General features: G+C 45.8%; 2 protein-coding genes across 2 annotated transcripts; one reads left to right on the top strand and one right to left on the bottom strand.

Annotated features, from left to right (window-relative positions):
- Window positions 1–2,828: 2,828 nt before the first annotated feature.
- LOC130120125 (hemoglobin subunit beta-2-like) lies at window positions 2,829–4,263 on the top strand. The gene is made up of 3 exons (XM_056288764.1): window positions 2,829–2,920; window positions 3,405–3,627; window positions 4,135–4,263. The coding sequence occupies exons 1-3, from the start codon at window positions 2,829–2,831 to the stop codon at window positions 4,261–4,263; spliced, it is 444 nt and encodes a 147-aa protein (XP_056144739.1).
- Window positions 4,264–7,431: 3,168 nt separating this feature from the next.
- On the bottom strand, window positions 7,432–8,091 carry LOC130118958 (hemoglobin subunit alpha-1-like). The gene is made up of 3 exons (XM_056287300.1): window positions 7,997–8,091; window positions 7,686–7,893; window positions 7,432–7,560 (listed from the first exon to the last, which is right to left on the bottom strand). Exons 1-3 carry the CDS (start codon window positions 8,089–8,091, stop codon window positions 7,432–7,434), a joined length of 432 nt encoding a protein of 143 aa, XP_056143275.1.
- Window positions 8,092–20,069: the final 11,978 nt, after the last annotated feature.

Below are 20,069 nucleotides of genomic sequence, written 5' to 3'. Positions count from 1 at the left end.
CTTTTTTCCTCAGTGTCCCACAACTGTCCCGAATTCTACTTCGTATTGTCCCGGATATAACCAACAGTGTCCCAAATTTTAATTCTTGTCGTCGCCCCCCCCCCCCAATTATGCAGAATACATATAATTTGATCCTTTCTGTCACTTAATCATCACACCATGGACTCTGGTCCACCATATAAGTTTAAAATAATTATTCTTTTATTAAACATATGAATATTAGTTTCGGGACTTTCGGGAGTCGGCAGGATTGGGGCTTGCAGCAGGGGCCTGTTTATTCAACCACCTCAGCATTTCTGTCTTCTTCTTTTAACTGTCATTGATGATGGTCTATCGCTCTGGCTCTATGAATGTTTCTGGTTTCTTCTTTGCGACTGTGTTCTTGTGTTTCTACTGTTGGGAGTAACTGATGATTTTGTGTATTTTGTTTTTGTTTTTGTTTTTTCCTCTGGCTTGCTTGCCCTTTTCTTTTTTTGTCGCCCAGGAAAAGAAAAAAGAAAGCCTATATAGTTAAAGAAAAAATTCTAAATGAAACCGCTGAGGATGACGCTTCATGCCTTCGTGTAGTAAATGCCGCCCTCTAGTGGAAGGTGATCATGTTGCACGTTCTACCTTTCTACAGGTGGGGGCGCCAGATCACCTGTTATGTGACTAGGTCGCTTGTGACTGTCCATGGTTAAATAACAGCCACGTTCTCCTAAGAGCAGTTTGTCCGTGTCAGACACATGCCAGCACAGAATGTGAGATGTCCTTCATGTCAAAGTAGGAAATAACTCCAGTTTACCTGTCAGCACTGCATATTAAATAAAGTATAAAGTATTAGATTATAATAATGAAAATGATGGCAATAATAATAATAATCATAATAAACAATAGATAAATAATGAATTAATAAATAAAATTCGAAACTAAATAAAGTAATAAACTTTATGGGGGTGGAGTTTATTATAGATAAAAGTAAAACTTAACCTAATTTTTAAACTGGACCACTTTTATAACTACTTCTTATATTGCCATGGAGTGGAGAATACATGACATGACATGACATAACAGTCATTTAGCCGACGCTTTTATCCCAAGCAATTTAAAATAAGTGCATCATTTAACGTAGGAAATCAGGAGAACTACTAGTCATCAGAGGTCATAAGTGCAAACCAGTGCTAAAGTAAAAGTGCAAGAAAGAGATTTTTTTAAATGAGTGAATACAATAAGTACTAAGAACAAGTAACAGGGTACCAGTAGTTCTTGAAGAGGTGAGTTTTCAACCTGCGCCGAAAGATGGGCAGCGACTCCGCTGTCCTGACATCAGTGGGGAGTTCATTCCACCACTGTGGGGCCAGGACAGAACCGAGCCGGGACCGGGTCGATCGGCAGCAGGGGCCTCTGAGCGACGGGGCAACCAGGCGTCCAGAGGCCGCAGAGCGAAGTGGTCGGGGGGCGGGGGTGTAGGGCTTGACCATGGCCTGGAGATAGGAAGGAGCTGTTCCTTTCACTGCCCTGTAGACCAGCACCAGAGTCTTAAACTGGATGTGAGCAGCTACTGGGAGCCAGTGTAGGGACATGAGAAGGGGAGCTGTGTGGGAGAACATAGGGCGGTTGAACACCAGACGAGCTGCAGCTTTCTGAACAAGCTCCACAGGTTTGATGGCCGACGCCGGGGCGCCAGCAAGGAGGGAGTTGCCGTAGTCCAGCCGGGAGATGACCAGAGCCTGGATGAGCACCTGTGCCATCTCGTCGGTGAGGAATGGGCGAATCCTCCTGACGTTATAGAGGAGAAATCTGAAGGAGTGAGCAACCGATGCAACGTTTGCAGCAAACGATGGTTGGTCGTCCAGGATCACACCTAGATTCCTCGCAGTCCGAGCTGGCATGTGACATATCCCCTGACGCCGGTAGGGGGCGCTAATTTAGGAAACGCACCTGCGGGTCGTGTTAGAGGACAAACGACCCATGTGGTCGTATGGGTCGCAGGACTTGTTGAAATATGAACAAAAACAACGTTTTAATGCTGGGCTCACTCTAGGAGAAGTCATCACATTTCCGGTTGGGGAAAAAAGGATCATTTGGAGTCTTTTCTCTGCTGTTAAACACTGTTGTGCGTCACTTTGACCCGCAAGGCAACAGAGGGGTCGTGTACCTTGGATCAGACGGGGGGGGGGGGGGCATGAAATTATCTGACGTGTCCATGTGCAGTGACATCTGTCGTGGTCCATGTCTTATGGACACCAGATGTACGGCAGCATTATTGGCACTGATCCAAACCCCTGCATGTGTCGTATTATACTGACAAAACTCCACACATTGTGGTCGCGTTTTCTTCTCAACTCATTCACTGTGGCACGGCTTGTGCTGTTGCGTTCGTTAGGATATTCGTTGGCTCGCTGGACAGATGATTCGCCAGCGGTCCCATCGAGACGTCCTCAGCCAGCTGTCGGCATGCAACGCCTGCTCGTCTAGACTGCAGGGCCGCGTAACACCAGTCCAGCAAATAATCTCGGGTAGCAGAAGTACTGCCGAACCTTATCTTTCAAAGTCTGCTTCCAAATAAAGCTTGCATGAGCGAACAAGCACACAATGTCATGTCACGTTGTGGGGTTCTCGCATGACGCAAGGGATCCAGATGAAGCAGAGAGTCCTTATCAGCTCTGCAGCTGCACACACTCAGTTCTTTTCTTATCGTTATCGCCATCATCTGCCCCACATATCTCTGGGCCTGCCCCAACTGGACTCCGTCCAATCGCTGTCTTTCGGGAGGGGAAACGGGGCCGATTAAAAGTTGCAGAGAGACGCGAAGAGAAGTCACCCGGGGCACAGAATCTGCCAGCAACATGGTTGAATGGACGGACTTCGAGAGGGCCACCATCCAGGACATCTTCGCCAAGATGGACTACGACACCGTGGGCCCTGCGGCTCTCTGCAGGTGCCCTACCTTCTGATTGTTTGGCGGTCCTTTAGCTGGACTGGAGAGTAAAGCTAATGGCTCCCCCATCTAGACGTGGAGAAGATCGGCCTCGCATAGGCATAGGGTCACGTTTCTCAATTGTCCAAAGGAGCGTTGGTCTCCTTTTCATTGGAATTAATTAGCAATTAAGTTGACGTTAATATGATATCGTGTGGTATTTTATGATATACACTGCCATGCGGACGGAGACCTTGGGTGAATTTGTACACTTTGTTTCTCTGCAGTGGTGTTTTCTCCAGCTTTGTCCCGGTGTTACCTGTATGTAGTGTGTCCGTCTTGTGCTGCAACCAAGTGGCCTTTTGGGATTCATTGGAAAGCGCTTTGAGTGGCTGTTGCAGCTAGAAAAGCGCCGTATAAAATGCTATTTGATTGATTGATTGATTGATTGATTGATTGATTGATTGATTGACTGATATTTAACGTTTGTGGTTTCTCCTTCGAGGTGTCTGATCGTCTACCCCTGGACCCGGAGGTACTTCGGTAAGGTCGGGAACATCTACAACGCCCCCGCCATCTTGTCGAACCCGATGGTGGCGGCGCACGGCAGGGTGGTGCTGCACGGCCTGGACCGCGCCCTGAAGAACATGGACAACATCAAAGATACGTACGCCGAGCTCAGCAGGCTGCACTCCGAGAAGCTGCACGTGGACCCCGACAACTTCAGAGTAGGCCCTTCCGCCCTTCCTTCCGCTCGCCCCCCCACCCCACCCCCCATATGCATGTCGTTATCCTAATGCCTGAACTGCTGTTTAAACTTCCCGCTCTTTTTGCACTTACAAAAAAAAGTATACTTGAAGTTGATTTTATTAAGTAAACTTAAGTTCAAGTATATTCCCCAAGTATACTTATATAGTGAGTACACTAACTAATGTCGATGTGCTAGTAGTATACTACTAGTATACAAAATAGCATAGGCCAAATATACTTAAACTTCTCTGTGTACTTGTCAGTATGCGCAAAGAATACTTAAGTATAATCTTGTTTAGTATGTCTCTGATAAGTACTTAAAAAGTAAACTGAGAGCTTGCTCACTGACGTCTTAGTTTAAAGTAAGTACACTTGACTAGACTACTTATGGAGCGCAACAAAGCAAACCGGAAGAAGAAATAGACCATGTTTAAGATAATGTGTATGGCCTTGTGTGTGCGTGTGTGTGCGTGTGCGCGCTGCAGCTGCTGGCGGACTGTCTGACTATCGTGGTCGCGGCGAGGATGGGCGCCGCCTTCACCGGAGACGTGCAGGCGGCCTTCCAGAAGTTTCTGGCCGTGGTGGTCTCCTCTCTGGGCATGCAGTACCACTGAGACGGACGGACCGGCGCGCAGCGTGTTCACGCCGAAGTTCTTGTTTCCTTCTTTGTGTAAAGCAAATAAAACAACCTGCATGTGAAACTTTGTTGGCTTCTTTTCTTGATTGTTCAGATGTTTCTTTTCTTTCTTTCTTTCTTTTACACCGATCATGGAAATAACAAAAATGGAGGTTCACAGCATATACACTGCAAATATGATGATGATGATGTAACCGGTTATTTTCTTGCCCGGTGCGGGATTCGATACGGGGTGTACTGCACCACAAGGCGACATCACTAACCGCTCGGCTAAAAGGTCAGACCCGTTAACTAGGGGCTAACGTCTCTTATTAGCAGTTTACAGTCGTCACTCTCCCCGGAAGCGCGCCTTCGCGCTTTGTTATTCCCGCGCTCCGAAGAGACTTCTGAGGATCTGCACACTTCCGGGTCCCACCGCTGCCACAATCTAGCCGGTTATTTCCTTGCCCGGTGCGGGATTCGATACGGGGTGTACTGCACCACAAGGCGACGTCACTAACCGCTCGGCTAAAGGGTCAGATCCGTTAGCTAGGGGCTAACGTGTCTTATTAGCAGTTTACAAGAATAATAATAATACAAACTGGGGCGTTGTCGCTCGCTGCGCCTGCGCGGCTGAGTTTTCCAAACGCCGAACCTCATTGGGTAAAATCATACCGCCCTCGAGGCCCTTCCACAAAGTGTCGCGCGCCTCACTAAAGAACTGGGTGGCAACTGATGACGCGGGTCAACGTGTGATGCGATTGGCTGAAGTGGATGCGGAAGGAAAGCCGCGTTTATGGAATGGAGGAGGATGCATTTTGTTAATTGGCGTGGCGTGGCCCTTTTAGATTCTCCACAACAAGAGAAATTAGAGAAAATATTACATGACGTGAATCCAGCTAACGTATATATTTCAAGATTTTTAGAAGTGGAGGACAAATGTTCTTTCTGCCAAACTGGACGAGAAGTTGTGACACGTTTGTTTTACATTTGTCCGTTTTGTGCTGACTTTTGCAAAGACTTGGACAGATGTGTGCTGAGCAAAACTTTGCATGCCATCAGTACTGCAGGTGAGAACATTGTCACTTATTTTGAATATAAAGATAACAACATGTATGCCACGGTACACCTTCATATTCTGCGAGGTACATTTCATATGCACAAAGCCAGGATACTTAAATGAAGACCTTTATTCTAATTGTTCTAGTGCAGTGTTTCTCAACCCAGTCCTTAAGGAACCCCCTATCCTGCAGATTTTCATTGTAACCCTGCATAGGTAGCCCTGCTTGTACTTACTCGACCAATCATCTCGCAGCACTTAATTATGCAAGGTGTGCAACGTCTGACAAAATTCATTGCTGATTGGTTGAATAACTACAAACAGGTACCTATTCAGGGTGGCAAAGAAAATATGCAGGATAGGGGGTCCTTGAGGACTGGGTTGAGAAACACTGGTCTAGATAGATGTTGAATATTACTGCGAGTGTCTGAATTCCGTAAGAACCCAAAAAAGGTATACAAAACTTACTTACAAACGCTTAACTGAAGAAGTTTGTCACCAAGTTACTTTACTTTTTTCCCCTTATCTATTTAAGTTATTTAGTTATATACTTTGTATATCCTTCCTCTTTGTTGGAATTACAATGTTTCTTTTATTATATACTTTCTTTCATTTAATGGACTGGGATGACTAACTGTTGTATGTGTATATTTTCAATCAAAAAAAGGGGGGGTGAGTTTTGTATCAAAAGTCCCTCAATTAATGTGAGTTAATCAACACGTGCTTTGCTGCAGAGGTTTTATTTGGAGAATTAAACTAATGCAGCGTCGAGACACCTGTAGAACTGGTTTCTTCAGAAACCATTTAAAAGGTATTTCCTTAAGGGACATATAGTTGTTTGTAATACGGACATATGAACGTCACACAGAGAGAATGATGATATCTGTTTATTGTATATCTGAATTATTTAATTTTAAAATGGATCTGACACCAATAGTTTGTTCCTGAAAAAAGAAGAAGCCATTCTAACCCCTGTTGGCAGGTTTTGACGACTGCTCAACATCCCTGTCAGTCAGTGCATGAACAATATCTGCGTTATTCCTAGAACAATTGTAATTATTGTATTTCTGAAACAATTATGTTTCTATAGTGGCCGGTAAAACTAAACTATTATTGAATAGTCAATCAATTAGAAAGTCCCCATCCTATTATTAATTTCAGTGTAATGTCAAGAAATGGCTTATTAAGGACAAACAATGTCAACGTATTCACACACACAACTTTAACCTGTTGTTTAACTGTATTGTTTATTGTAAAGCCACTTTGAGTATTAGAAAAGCGCTATATAAGATTGATATATTATCATTATTGTACATTAGCTGTGTTGTATTTCTGCTTTTTATATATATTATTTTCTATGTGATCTTTATTATCTTTTTCTACATTATTTGCGTATTCTGTATATATTTTCTTGTTCGTTAACTCTTGTTGTTCTTGTATACTAACTATGTTGTGTGCTTATTTTTTCTTTTGGGTTTTTATATATCACACTGTCGTATGTTCTTTACATACTACACATGCTGTATTATTTGCAGTGTTTTATTATCCTGGGATGCCTAATAACATCAGGCAAAGGGACTGCCGATGGACACTAGCCTCCCAGCTAACTAGCCTCTTAGCTAACTAGCCTCTTAGCTAACTAGCTAACATTTACATTTGTTCCGGTGTTGATTCATGTATATTGTACCGCCCCCCCCCAAAAAAAGACAAAAAAGTTTAAATAATGAAACTAAATTCAGAAATACCCGTCGATCGTTTGGCTCCCAATTCCCTTCCAGCGCGTCTTCGCCCTGCTGTGCAGAAACTAAAAGGTCTTCCATTTTTAAGTTGAGCGTGTGATGATTTATTTGCAGGATTTAAACACAACACATTTTCTGATCGATCTCGACAACTGCACTTAATGTAAAGCCTGTTCCATTGCATTTCAGTGTACGAAATGTGCTATGAAAACAGTTGGTTTGTCTGATTGACTGAGTGACTGATCCACAACAAGAAGAGCGAATGCACTTTCTTAAGATTTTAACAATATTTTATTAATGCTGATCGGAGGAACAGAGCACGTCTGAAACAATGCTGCTTTCATCGGAGGAGTCCTCTTTTTGCAGTTTATCGGTATTTCTCAGCAAGAGCCAGAGCCACGGCAGCCAGGAACTTGTCCAAGGCCACATGAGCCTCAGGGGTGAACTCGACGGGGAACATGATGGCCAATACCACAAGGATGTTGTGGATGAAGATCTACAAGAGGAGGATGAGGAGAATTATTTGTAGGTACAGGCCTCTATGGATACCTTCAACTAGATTCACATTCCATAAAATGTTTTCCTAAAATCACAATACGATTAACAACGCTCCTCCCTTACCTTGAAGTTAGCAGGGTCAACCCTCAGGGTGAAGGCGTGCAGCTCACTGAGGTTCAGCAGACCTCCTTTAAGGTCTTCGATTTTGCCCACGGCTTCTCCGACTCCGTTCATGATGATCCTTCCATGCTCCCTGACGTCAGGGGAGCCGGGCTCCAGGCTCTTCCAGTGGGAGAAGTAAGTCTTGGTCTGGGGGTAAACCACCAACATCCTGCAGGGGAAACCAGGCCAGGCCACATGTCATTTAACACCAGTTTATTTGAACAACCCAACACGGCACATAAGCATGCTGAACAATCCACAGACCAGCTTACCTGGACAGAGCATCGCTTCCGATCTCCTCCACCTTGGGAGATACCTTGGCCCAGAAAGCCTTGACGGTGGACTTGTCCTTAGGAGAGAGACTCATCTTGCTTGTTGAGGTGCTGAAGCAACTTTCAGTAGTGAGGCGATGCTGTCGGGGGTATTTATACAGCAGCCCACTGTGGGCGCACCCAAAAACCACCCCCGAGATAGGACACGCTCCCAGCTTCTACACAGATAGCTTGTGTGAGATAAATACAAGGCTGCATAAAGATAGATGTCTACATACTGTCACACACAGTGGCTTGAAAAGGGTTCACATGAAGACTGCTCAGACATTTATTAACAAAGGGCCAAAGATCTCAGATGTGTGTGATTTAAACACACGCACACAAGGGGTACTCATTTCCCCACCCTAGCGCTTCACACTGCGCACACTAACAGTGAGTATGGACTTTTTAACTGTTCGTGTGAATAGTGTGATTTGTGCCTTTCCACGTGTAGGGCTATGGTTAGGGTTAGGGTCACAGGGTTAGAGTCAACGGGTTACGGTTAGGGTCACAGGGTTACGGTTAGGGTCTCAGGGTTGGGGTCCCAGGGTTGGGGTTAGGGTCTCAGGGTTGGGGTCAACGGGTTACGGTTAGGGTCACAGGGTTGGGGTCCCAGGGTTGGGGTTAGGGTCTCAGGGTTGGGGTCCCAGGGTTGGGGTTGGCATACAGTGGGTAATAAAGAGTATCGTATAGATTAAAATACAACAACTTGGGGGCGCCCCAGCGGCTCACCTGGTAGGGTGCTGCCACGTAAGGCTGAGTGAGTCCTGAAGGGCAGTGGCCTGGGTTCGAATCCGGCCCGGGGCCCTTTGCTGCATGTCATCCCCTCTCTCCCCCCTGCCTTTCCTGTGTCTCTCCACCACCATCACTGTCCAATAAAGGTGGAGAATGCCCCAAAAAAGTCTCAAAACAACAAAACATACAACTCTCTAGAGAGATGCCGGCTTGTCCGTTCCAACTGGGGGCGGCGACGCACCCCGGACTTTCACCAGCCACTAAAAACATGTTCTCATCCGGGCCTCCCGAGTCTCATCCCTCCAGGACGAGCCAGATTCCCAAACCCACCTACGCTTGAGGAGAATACTCACCTTCACAGAAGGCGCGGAAACGATAAGGGAGTAAATAGGGAGGTGAAGGCTGAACGCTTCAGCCGGACTGGAGGAAGCGCCGCGTGAAGAGACGGCGGTAGAAATCTGAGCAGCGCAGTTCATTGATATCAAATGATTTGGGTTTAATGGACGGGCGTGTCGAGTGACTCAGGGTTTCTGCGGTGGTCTCTGAGAGAGAGGGGGGGGGAGATGGGCGGGTCGGTGGTCTTATCTGTGTGGGTGAAGCGCGGCTCGCTGGAGCTGAGCAGGGTGGAGCCGCTCACGCGGTGCAGATATCTCCTGACGGGGTTTATTTTCATTCAGCGGGGCGGCAGGGCTGTCACGTGAAGGAGCCCGGATGAAGCCCCGGCAAGAGATCACCTCAGATCCGCTTCAGCCGCGGATCAGCCCCGACTCACAGTCCCGCACACACACACACACACTCACACCACACCACACACCACACCACACACCATACACACACACACACACACACACACACACCACACCACACACCACAAACCATACACACACACACACACACACACACACACACACACACTCACACCACACACACACACTCACACCACACACACACACACACACACACCACACCACACACCATACACACACACACACACACTCACACACACACACACCACACACCACACCACAAACCATACACACACACACACACACACACCACACACCACACCATACACACACACATACACACAACACACACACACTACACACACACCATACACACACACACCACACAACACACACACACTCACACACACACACACCACACACCACACCACAAACCATACACACACACACACACACACACCACACCACACCATACACACACACATACACACAACACACACACACTACACACACACCATACACACACACACCACACAACACACACACACTACACACACACCACACCATACACACACACACACCAGACACACACGAGATACACTCTACACACACACACACACACCAGACACACACCATACACACACACACTACACAACACACACACACCACACCACACCATACACACACACACACACACCACACCATACACACACACACTAGATACACTCTACACACACACCAGACACACACTAGATACACACGAGATACACATCAGATACACACCAGATACACACCAGACACGCACAACACACACCAGACTCACAGCAGACACACACAGAATGGCTGAAAAGACTAAGAATGAACCTAATAATACTTTAATAATAGAATAAACCAGAATAATGTATTGGAATGTAGCTTCTGCACGGCCCAAGACTGTGTAGTGTGTGTGTGTGTCTGTGTGATGTGTAGTGTGTGTGTGTGTGATGTGTAGTGTGTGTGTGTGTGTGTGTGTCTGTGTGATGTGTAGTGTGTGTGTGTGTGATGTGTAGTGTGTGTGTGTGTGTGTGATGTGTAGTGTGTGTAGTGTGTGTGTGTGTGTGTGATGTGTGTGTGTGTGTGTCTGTGTGATGTGTAGTGTGTGTGTGTGTGATGTGTAGTGTGTGTGTGTGTGTGTGATGTGTGTGTGTGTGTGTCTGTGTGATGTGTAGTGTGTGTGTGTGTGATGTGTAGTGTGTGTGTGTGATGTGTAGTGTGTGTAGTGTGTGTGTGTGTGTGTGTGTTTGTGATGTGTAGTGTGTGTGTGTGATGTGTAGTGTGTGTGTGTGTGTTATTAATAATAATAATAAATAAATAATGATGATAATAAAGTTGCTGTCTCGTTGCAGCAGCAGCAGCAGTTTTAAGGTGCAACATCTGGGCAGGCCGGCCTGGTTGTCATGACTGTCTTGTTGTCGTTACCTACGTTGTGATAACCTACATCGTCACTTCTTTAAGTTGTGTGTTTTTTCTCGTGGGCGTTTCCAGGCAAGTGCTGATGCTCCCCGCTCGCTTCTTATCAGCAGTAGGGACACAAACGTGACGCAGCAGTTCTCCCCCGGTGACCTGGCGTCTTGGGGCCTCCAGAGTTCCTCCTGGTCCAGACCGGCCTGCCCAGTCTGCATTCAACCAGCTTCGTGTCTCCATGTCTCCATGTCTTCATGTCTTCGTGTCTCCGTGTCTCCGTGTCTTCGTGTCTTCGTGTCTCCATGTCTTCATGTCTTCGTGTCTTCATGTCTTCGTGTCTCCATGTCTTCGTGTCTCCATGTCTTCATGTCTTCATGTCTTCGTGTCTCCGTGTCTCCGTGTCTCCGTGTCTTCATGTCTTCGTGTCTCCGTGTCTCCGTGTCTTCGTGTCTTCGTGTCTCCATGTCTTCATGTCTTCGTGTCCTCATGTCTTCGTGTCTCCGTGTCTTCATGTCTTCATGTCTTCGTGTCTTCATGTCTTCATGTCTCCGTGTCTTCATGTCTTCATGTCTCCGTGTCTTCGTGTCTCCATGTCTTCATGTCTTCGTGTCTTTGTGTCTTCATGTCTCCGTGTCCTCATGTCTTCATGTCTCCGTGTCTTCATGTCTTCGTGTCTTCATGTCTCCGTGTCTTCGTGTCTCCATGTCTTCATGTCTCCATGTCGGGGTGTACTGCACCACAAGGCGGCATCGCTAACCGCTCGGCTAAAGGGTCAGACCCCTTAGCTAGGGGCTAACGTGTCTTATTAGTAGTTTACAAGAATAAGTATAAGAATATTAGTAAGTCAAGTTCAAATGAAAGAATTGCCCTATCTGCTACCCACCCTGTCCCCCTTAAAACCCTCCCACCCCGTAAGAGCGGAAAGAACCAAGCTGCCCAAACTAAATGAGCGTGTTTATTAGGCAGGCAGGAAGAGCTCAACACGCAAACAACAACAGAGGAACAGCCAGCTAAGAAACACGGCGCGTCCGTCCCTGATGCCCAGAGCACATGTTGCTGATCACAGAGTCCGTGACTATCGCGGTATCGAGCCAGCACTTCCGGGTGGTGCGTCTGACTTCCGGTAGAGCCGTGACCCGGTTAGTAGTCCGAAGGAAACGTTGTCGTCGTGCGGCTTTTCCTGGCCGTGTCTCCGGGTGTCGCGGCGTCGGAGTCACCAGACTCGAGGGTTCCCGTCCCGCCTGAAAGGCGAAGCAGACGGGTCGCCAGGGCCCGAGGGCGGCCGCCTTCGTCCGGACGCCCGCCGGAGTGCACGGTGAGCCCGCTCTAGTGTCCGCGGAGTCCCCGGCCTCTAGGCCCAGTGTTTCCGGGAGCCGTTCCCGGTTGCGTTTTTCCCCAACCTCTTCTGGAAAGCCAGGCAGCCTCTCGCCCTGTTTTCCAAGTCATCAAGCTTTTCCTTTAGACAGTTAATTCCTCCCTGTCCTTTAGGTTTGTTTTGTGATCATCGAGATCTTGGTGTACGAAGCAGTGGCGTAACCAGGAATATTTTTCTAGGTGGGCCTGAGTGAAAATGGGTGGGCCAAAATTTTCCAGCAATAATCCTTCAAACAAGACGCAAATTGGAACACATTACAGCAGAAATGTTGGTTGCGGGGAACACTAATTTAGGCTGCGAGGGGGGGCTCATCCACAGCAGACACATCTGGCGGCGGTGGCATGGTCAAGGGAATCGTGTCACCGTCGTCAGAGGGGGGAGGAGAAGCTGCCTGCAACGGAGAAGCTGTAGCCTCCTCTGTCGTTCTCTCCGGCGGTATCTCACTCTCATTGGGCGGCTCAGTCGGTGCTGGAGCAGGTGTGCTTTCCTCCTCCTCCATCCGTGGCTTTTTAAAAAAGCGGAAGATTGAACTTTGTTTCGCCATTCCACAAGTTATAGCTAACTGTTGGCTATTGGCTAGCTAGCAGCAGTGGAAAATACATAGCGTGATGGTATGCGCGCTCAGATGTTGCAGTTCTACGTACGTAAAAGGGGCCGGCCTACGTGCTTGTAAGCCAGCGTGATTGGGTGGGCCTGGGCTTGAAAAGGGTGGGCCTGTGACAGGCCAGGCCCACCCGTGGTTACGCCCCTGGTACGAAGTTGAGGCTTTCCGTGTAGTTCACCTGCTTGTCTTCCATCTCTTCACCCAGAGAGCGAAATTGCTGTGGGCCGAACCCGTCCCACACCGACACCCTCATCCGGCCCACATACCTCGTGGAGTGATGGGGGGGGGTCCGCTCCTGTTTGCCAGATCTGGGCCAGAACCGAACCATAGCAATGTCGCATGTGCCACATATTTGCCAGAGGTGGTCCATATTTGTTTTGTGACATTTGGGCCATATTCACCATTTACCACACGGGCCACTTCAGGACCATATCCATTTTGTCAGGGCCAGAAGAAGGCCACCAGTGCCGCAGCATTGCCTGAAGTGGCCCACGTCCGGATGCTATCTGGGTAACACGTTGCCCCAGTGAGGCTGTTCTCATTCCCTGTTCGTAGCAGAATGTACGAAAAGTAGTGCACGGAAATTCGTATGTATCCCACGTAATCCTGGGCCAGGCTGTGATCACGTGACCTACCCCTACCCCTAAACACCCCCCCCCCAGAACAGTAAGGGGATAAAAGTGGACAGCAGAGATATCGAGGCGTGTCATCCTCTTCCTCCCAAAAAAATATAAAAACGTGAAACTAGCCGTAATAATTCGTTTTGTGAGCAGGAAACAAAAAACAGCACTGCTCAGGCAGGGGAGAAAGCTGAAAGGCACCATTGTGTATCTCAACCAGCACTTGACGGAGAAAAACGCGGACATCGCCAGACAAGCACGAAGCAAAACAGGATTCAGTCAACGTGGACAAAAAACTGTGAAGTGTTCATTAAACTGAAGGGCTCTCTTACTGGATGCAGTAAGAAATGAATTGAAGAAACTAAAGAGTTAGTTTGCTTCAAATAAACCAACACTAAATCTAAGCAGAACGAAATTTATAAAATTTGGGAATCGGTCAACAAACTCAAACAAGAAGCTCATGATAAATGATGTAGAAATCGAAAAAGTGTCAGAAATCAAATTCCTTGGAATAATAATAGACAATACATTATGTTGGAAGCCACATATAAAGTATATTAAAGCAAAAATATCGAAGTCAATTGCAATACTATATAAAGCCAAAGATCTCTTGCATCAGCCAGCACTATACACCTTGTACTGCTCCTTCATACTTCCATAGATCACCTACTGTGTGGAAGTGTGGGGGAACACATACAAAACAAACACACATCCAATCTTCATCCTTCAAAAAAGAGCCATAAGAATTGTAAACAAAACCACTCTTTATCAAACTGAGGTAGGACTAGAAAGGTTCTTTACTTCATCCTACGCCCTTTTCCAACATGGTCCAGTTATCACTTGTGTTGTTACAGAAAGTTTGCAAAATATGTTCAATGTTATTTCCATTTGTTCTTGTATTCCTGCCTGTGTATTTTATTTTGTTGTTTTAACATGTTCCAAATAAAATTTAAAAAAAATCAAGTCAATTATGGTTGACATTTCCTGCTGATTTATGATACGAATTGGATTCGGTACCTATAATCATGACGAAGAGAAATCCTCTTCGTCGTGGTTGTAGGTGCCGTTTAGCTAGCGGGCCGTACTCGTCTGATCCCACGGCGTACTGTTATTGTCCTTTAGCAGGTTTTCTCGTAAATACATCACATTTCTATAAAACGAGCTAGAACGGTAACGACTCATTAATTTCACTACAGGCACAAACAAAAGTTAACCATCATATTGACTTAAATCTAAATGAACCAAGTAAATAAAACAATTAACTTTACGCCGTTATGTTGGGGGTATTGTTTAGACTACTACAGTTAGATCATGTGATGTAATTAGAATGCAATCCAATGCAATTATGAATCCAGTTATGAGTTTCATTTAAGGTGATTTCGTGGTTTTGCAGAGGGCAGCAAAGACGAGCTCCAGACTGAAGAGCAGCAGCAGCAGCGGAGTCACAATCAGGCTGGAAACTGGTAACAACAATTTGGTGTTACTTTGTGTGTTTGTGTGTCAGAGAGAGTCAGAGTGAAGCCATTTTGATTAGCTAAAATGCTAATGCTACTCATGCCTGTACATTGGAATGAATTTTGTCAATTGCAAATGTCAGTATAGACAGGTCAATGTCGTGGTGTACCTTCTAGAGTTGCACTGAAATAACAAATGTAGCTTATTTTATCACACTGTACACCATTTTGACAATTTATGTCAAAAAAGTAAAAAAAAAATATTGATTATTTTGACTTCTGAAAAATATGTAAAAATATAGCTCTTTTATGGTGTCTTCATTGTAATGTGTATCACAAGGTACATGAAAATTCCTACCAGAGTAGGAGTAAACAAGTTTTTGAGGTACACTTTTCAGTTTTTCAGTAATTAAGACATTCCATTCCATTCCTTTATCCATACCGCTTATCCTGCTCTCGGGGATGCTGGAGCCTATCCCAGCAGTCATTGGGCGGCAGGCGGGGAGACACCCTGGACAGGCCGCCAGACCACCACGGGGCTAATTAAGACATGTACTTTGGAGATGAATAAGGTGCCAGAGTGCATTAAAAAGCATCAAAATAGAGCTTGTTTATCAAAAAACATTTTTTTACGGAAGTCCAGGCTAAGCCCCGAATTTCCTCAAACCCTAGAAACACCCCTGGTCTTCCTTTGTCGTCGCTTTTTTCGGGGACATATCCAATATAAGGGTGTTGATTTGTGATGAAAGGCAGCAGTAGTTGGTTCGGCACTTGGGTTGCACAGAAAGAGGTTAAAATAAAGGAATTAGAATAGGAGCTTATTTCACTGCATCCGTCCTCTACGCCGCCATCTTTTTTTCCTCCAATAATTATCACAATGTTAATATTATTATTTAGGAATCAACAAAGAAGTTTAATTCTGCTCTGGCTACCAACAAACAGGTTGGTATGAATAGAAGAATGGTCATGGATGTGAGCAGTAATTTAGATATTAAAGATTGTTCCTTTGTCAGATGTTATTAAATAGATGTTGATGATAAATCAGACTGCTGCAGTGAAAAGCTAACAGTTAAAGAATCCTCGTAGCTGACTGACACAGTCAGGCCAGGTGTGTTTGCATGGCCCTCAATACTTTTAAAGGGAAACACAAAGAGAAAGGTCATTAACAGCATCAGAGGAGCAATCTCTGTTGCAGGACACATAGACATCATAGATACTGAATGGACAGAATAGACAAACTCATTTCTAACTAAATAAAACACTATAAATCACGATAAATCATGTCGGAACTTTTTCCACCTTTAATGGGAAATTGCAAACATAACTTGCAAATTTACCAATTGTTTTGGTATGAAATAATGTTTGGGTATATTTTTTTTACAGAAAAATCAAAATTTGCAATTTACTGTGGATTTTTTTGAGAGGTTAGCTACTTGTTGTGCACACTTAAGTCACAGGGTTAGCTAGAAAATTACGCGGTGTGGGAGGAGACTGCAACGTTAGCTGGAAATCTACTGTGACAGCTAACAGTGGAAACGTACAATAACCAGGTTGCACAAGTTTTCACACCCCTAAACTAATACTTAGTTGAAGCACCTTTGGCACATATTGACTTGGCAATATTTTCCCACTCTTCCTTGCAAAAACATTATAGATCCATCAAATTGTGAGGGCATCTCGTGTGCACAGCCCTCTTCAGGTCACCCCAGAGATTTTCTATTGGATCCAGGTCTGGGCTCTGGCTGGGCCTTTCCAAAACATTGATCTTCTTTTGGTGAAGCTGTTCCTTTGTTGATTTGGATGTATGCGCTGGGTCGTTGTCGTGCTGAAAGGTGAAATTCCTCTTCATCTTCAGCTTTCTAGCAGATGTCTGAAGGTTTAGCACCAACATGAACTGGTGTTTGGAGCTATTCATGATTCCCTCCACCTTGACTAAAGCCCCAGTTCCAGCTGAAGGAAAGCAGCCCCAAAGCCTGATGCTGACACCACCATGCTTCACCGTGGGTCTGCTGTTCTTGTGGTGATGTGCTGTGTTGTTTTTGTGCCAAACATACCTTTTGGAATCATGGCCAGAAAGTTCAACCTTGGTCTCATCGGACCCAGAACACATTTTTCCACATGGTTTTGGGAGACTGGATGTATCTTTTTGCAAAATTTAGCTGGGCTTGGATGTTTTGGGTTTTCTTTTTCATGTGAAAAGGCTTCCGTCTTGCCACCCTACCCATTTGCCCAGACATATGAAGAATACAGGCGATGGTTGTCACATGTAGGAAGGAACCAGTACTTGGCAGAAGTACTGGTTGCAATTCAGGCCCCATACCTGTAGTAATGCCCTGGATGGTCAGCAGGATGCAATATGTAAAGGTGACTTGTTTAAAAAAACAAAAACTTTCATTTCATGTATTGGGGCTCGGGCGGCACGGTGGGGCAGTGGTTAGCGCAGTCGCCTCACAGCAAGAAGGTTCTGGGTTCGAGCCCCGGGGTAGTCCAACCTTGGGGGTCGTCCCGGGTCGTCCTCTTGTGTAGAGTCTGCATGTTCTCCCCGTGTCTGCGTGGGTTTCCTCCGGGGGCTCCGGTTTCCTCCCACAGTCCAAAGACATGTAGGTCAGGTGAACCAGCCGTACTGAACTGCCCCTAGGTGTGAATGTGTGTGTGTGTGGACCCTGTGTGATGGCCCAGCGGCCTGTCCAGGGTGTCTCCCCGCCTGCCGCCCAATGACTGCTGGGATAGGCTCCAGCATCCCCGCGACCCTGAGAGCAGGATAACTGGGTCAGATAATGGATGGATGGATGTATTGGAGAGTACTGCTGGTGTCGTGTGTGGTTGCCGCTTCTCCCTCGCGTAGCCCCCCTTCCCATCCACCCCTGTATGTCTGTGTTGTGTTTATCTGTTGTCTTGTTTCACCCCGTTTATTGTAAAGTGACTTTGAGTTTTAGAAAAGCGCTACATAAGATTGATTTATTATTATTATTTATTATTATTATTATTATTATTGGGCCTCCAGAGGACTCAGCCTTGGAACAGGCCTCATTTCAGAGAGGCCTTTGGACGCCCAATACATGAAATTAAAGTTCGTTTGTTTTATTGTTTGTTTGTTTTTAAAACAAGTCACCTTTACATATTGCATCCTGCCGACCATCCAGGGCATTACTACAGGTTTGGGGCCTGAATTGCTTGGGTTAGGGTTAGCTCTGAAAAGATAGATCTTACATTTCATCAGAAAAATAAGCTTCAAAGTAGACCAGAATTACTAGTTTGGTTGCATGTTAGGCAAAAATGATTACTCTAAATGATGTTTGTCACTATTGCCACAAATACAGACGAACAAATAAAGACCTTTGATTTCATGTGTTGGCCTCCAAAGGGCTCTCTGAAAGTGACCCGGGTCAAGGCTGTCCATGAAATGTGAAAATTAAAAATTGTCGCAGGACTAAACCTAATACATCGTTGTAAAGGTCTCGGCCTGTACAGCGACATTTCGTCATTCTGAAGATTGTAAATGGCTCCTCCTTTGAAATACTGACCTCTGAACCTTGACCTCAGCGCATGTTGGAAGGCTCGTCATTTAGCAACAGAAGGAGCTACAGACATGGGACCAACTGTCAAATGTGGTCAGCATTAATTCTCAACCATTTAATAACAGGATATTTAAAATCTGATCATCCCCTTAAACCCTTCAGTTTACTCTCAGTTCAGTAGGTGCAGGGGAAAGTGTGTGGACAGTTGTGTGCATGTGGTTGACATTTACCCATGGTAAATCCTGCAGGCATCGCGAAAAATACGCCACTGTCAACAGCACACGCCAACAAAAAGGAAACTGGTATGACCGCTGCAGTAGAAACCGGAAGTCATTGGACTAGACCCGAAAGAGTCTTCGTAATAACTAAAAAACTAAAGATCATACACTTTCACTGACCATGAAATTAAAATGCATGTTTCTCACTAGAAATATTATCAAACGCATTTTAATACCGAAGCTGTCTTAAAATATTGCATTTGCCATTGAGACTGAAAGGAATGTCAGCCGTTTTTCCTCTTTACGCGGACAGAACCTTGACAGTCACGTGACGTGGACGCAGGTTCCACCAACGTCTGCTGCAAGTTAAAATATCGATGTTATGAAAGGTCTTTTTGGTTCAGAATCGTCAAGATTTCAAAGCATCCGGTTTGCAGAAACGTACAATGTCAACACTTAATTCTGGTGAGCGGGTTGCCGCGCATCAGGTGAACTGGGCGAAATGAGCCTCGCTGGTGTTTGGACGCATCTGCTCTGCATCGTACACATCCAGCAAAGAAGACATGAGAGAGACTTAAAATTGATATTGAATATTCTTGTAATTTTTGTGACCTTGAAGAGCAAACAATTTGTAATTTATTTTATCACTGTATCTACTACTACTACTACTTTCGGCTGCTCCCGTTAGGGGTCGCCACAGCAGATCATCCGTTTCCATCTCTTCCTGTCTTCTGCATCTTCCTCCGTCACACCAGCCACCTGCATGTCCTCCCTCACCACATCCATAAACCTCCTCTTTGGCCTTCCTCTTCTCCTCTTCCCTGGCAGCTCCATATTCAGCATCCTTCTCCCAGTATACCCAGCATCTCTCCTCCACACATGTCCAAACCATCTCAATCTCGCCTCTCTTGCTTTGTCTCCAAACCGTCCAACCTGAGCTGTCCCTCTAATATACTGGTTCCTAATCCTGTCCTTCTTCATCACTCCCAATGAAAATCTTATCATCTTCATCTCTGCCACCTCCAGCTCCTCCTCCTGTCTTTTCATCAGAGCCACTGTCTCCAAACCATATAACATAGCTGGTCTCACTACCATCTTGTAAACCTTCCCTTTAACTCTTGCTGGTACCCTTCTGTCACACATCACTCCTGACACTCTTCTCCACCCACTCCACCCTGCCTGCACTCTCTTCTTCACCTCTCTGCTGCACTCCCCGTTACTTTGGACAGTTGACCCCAAGTATTTAAACTCATCCACCTTCGTCACCTCCACTCCCTACATCCTCACCATTCCACTGTCCTCCCTCTCATTCACACATAGG

The sequence above is a fragment of the Lampris incognitus genome, chromosome 10, assembly GCF_029633865.1.
Source record: "Lampris incognitus isolate fLamInc1 chromosome 10, fLamInc1.hap2, whole genome shotgun sequence".
Lineage (NCBI taxonomy): Eukaryota > Metazoa > Chordata > Actinopteri > Lampriformes > Lampridae > Lampris > Lampris incognitus.
The sequence above is the reverse complement of the archived record's forward strand: the minus strand, read 5'-3'. Positions and strand labels throughout refer to the sequence as shown.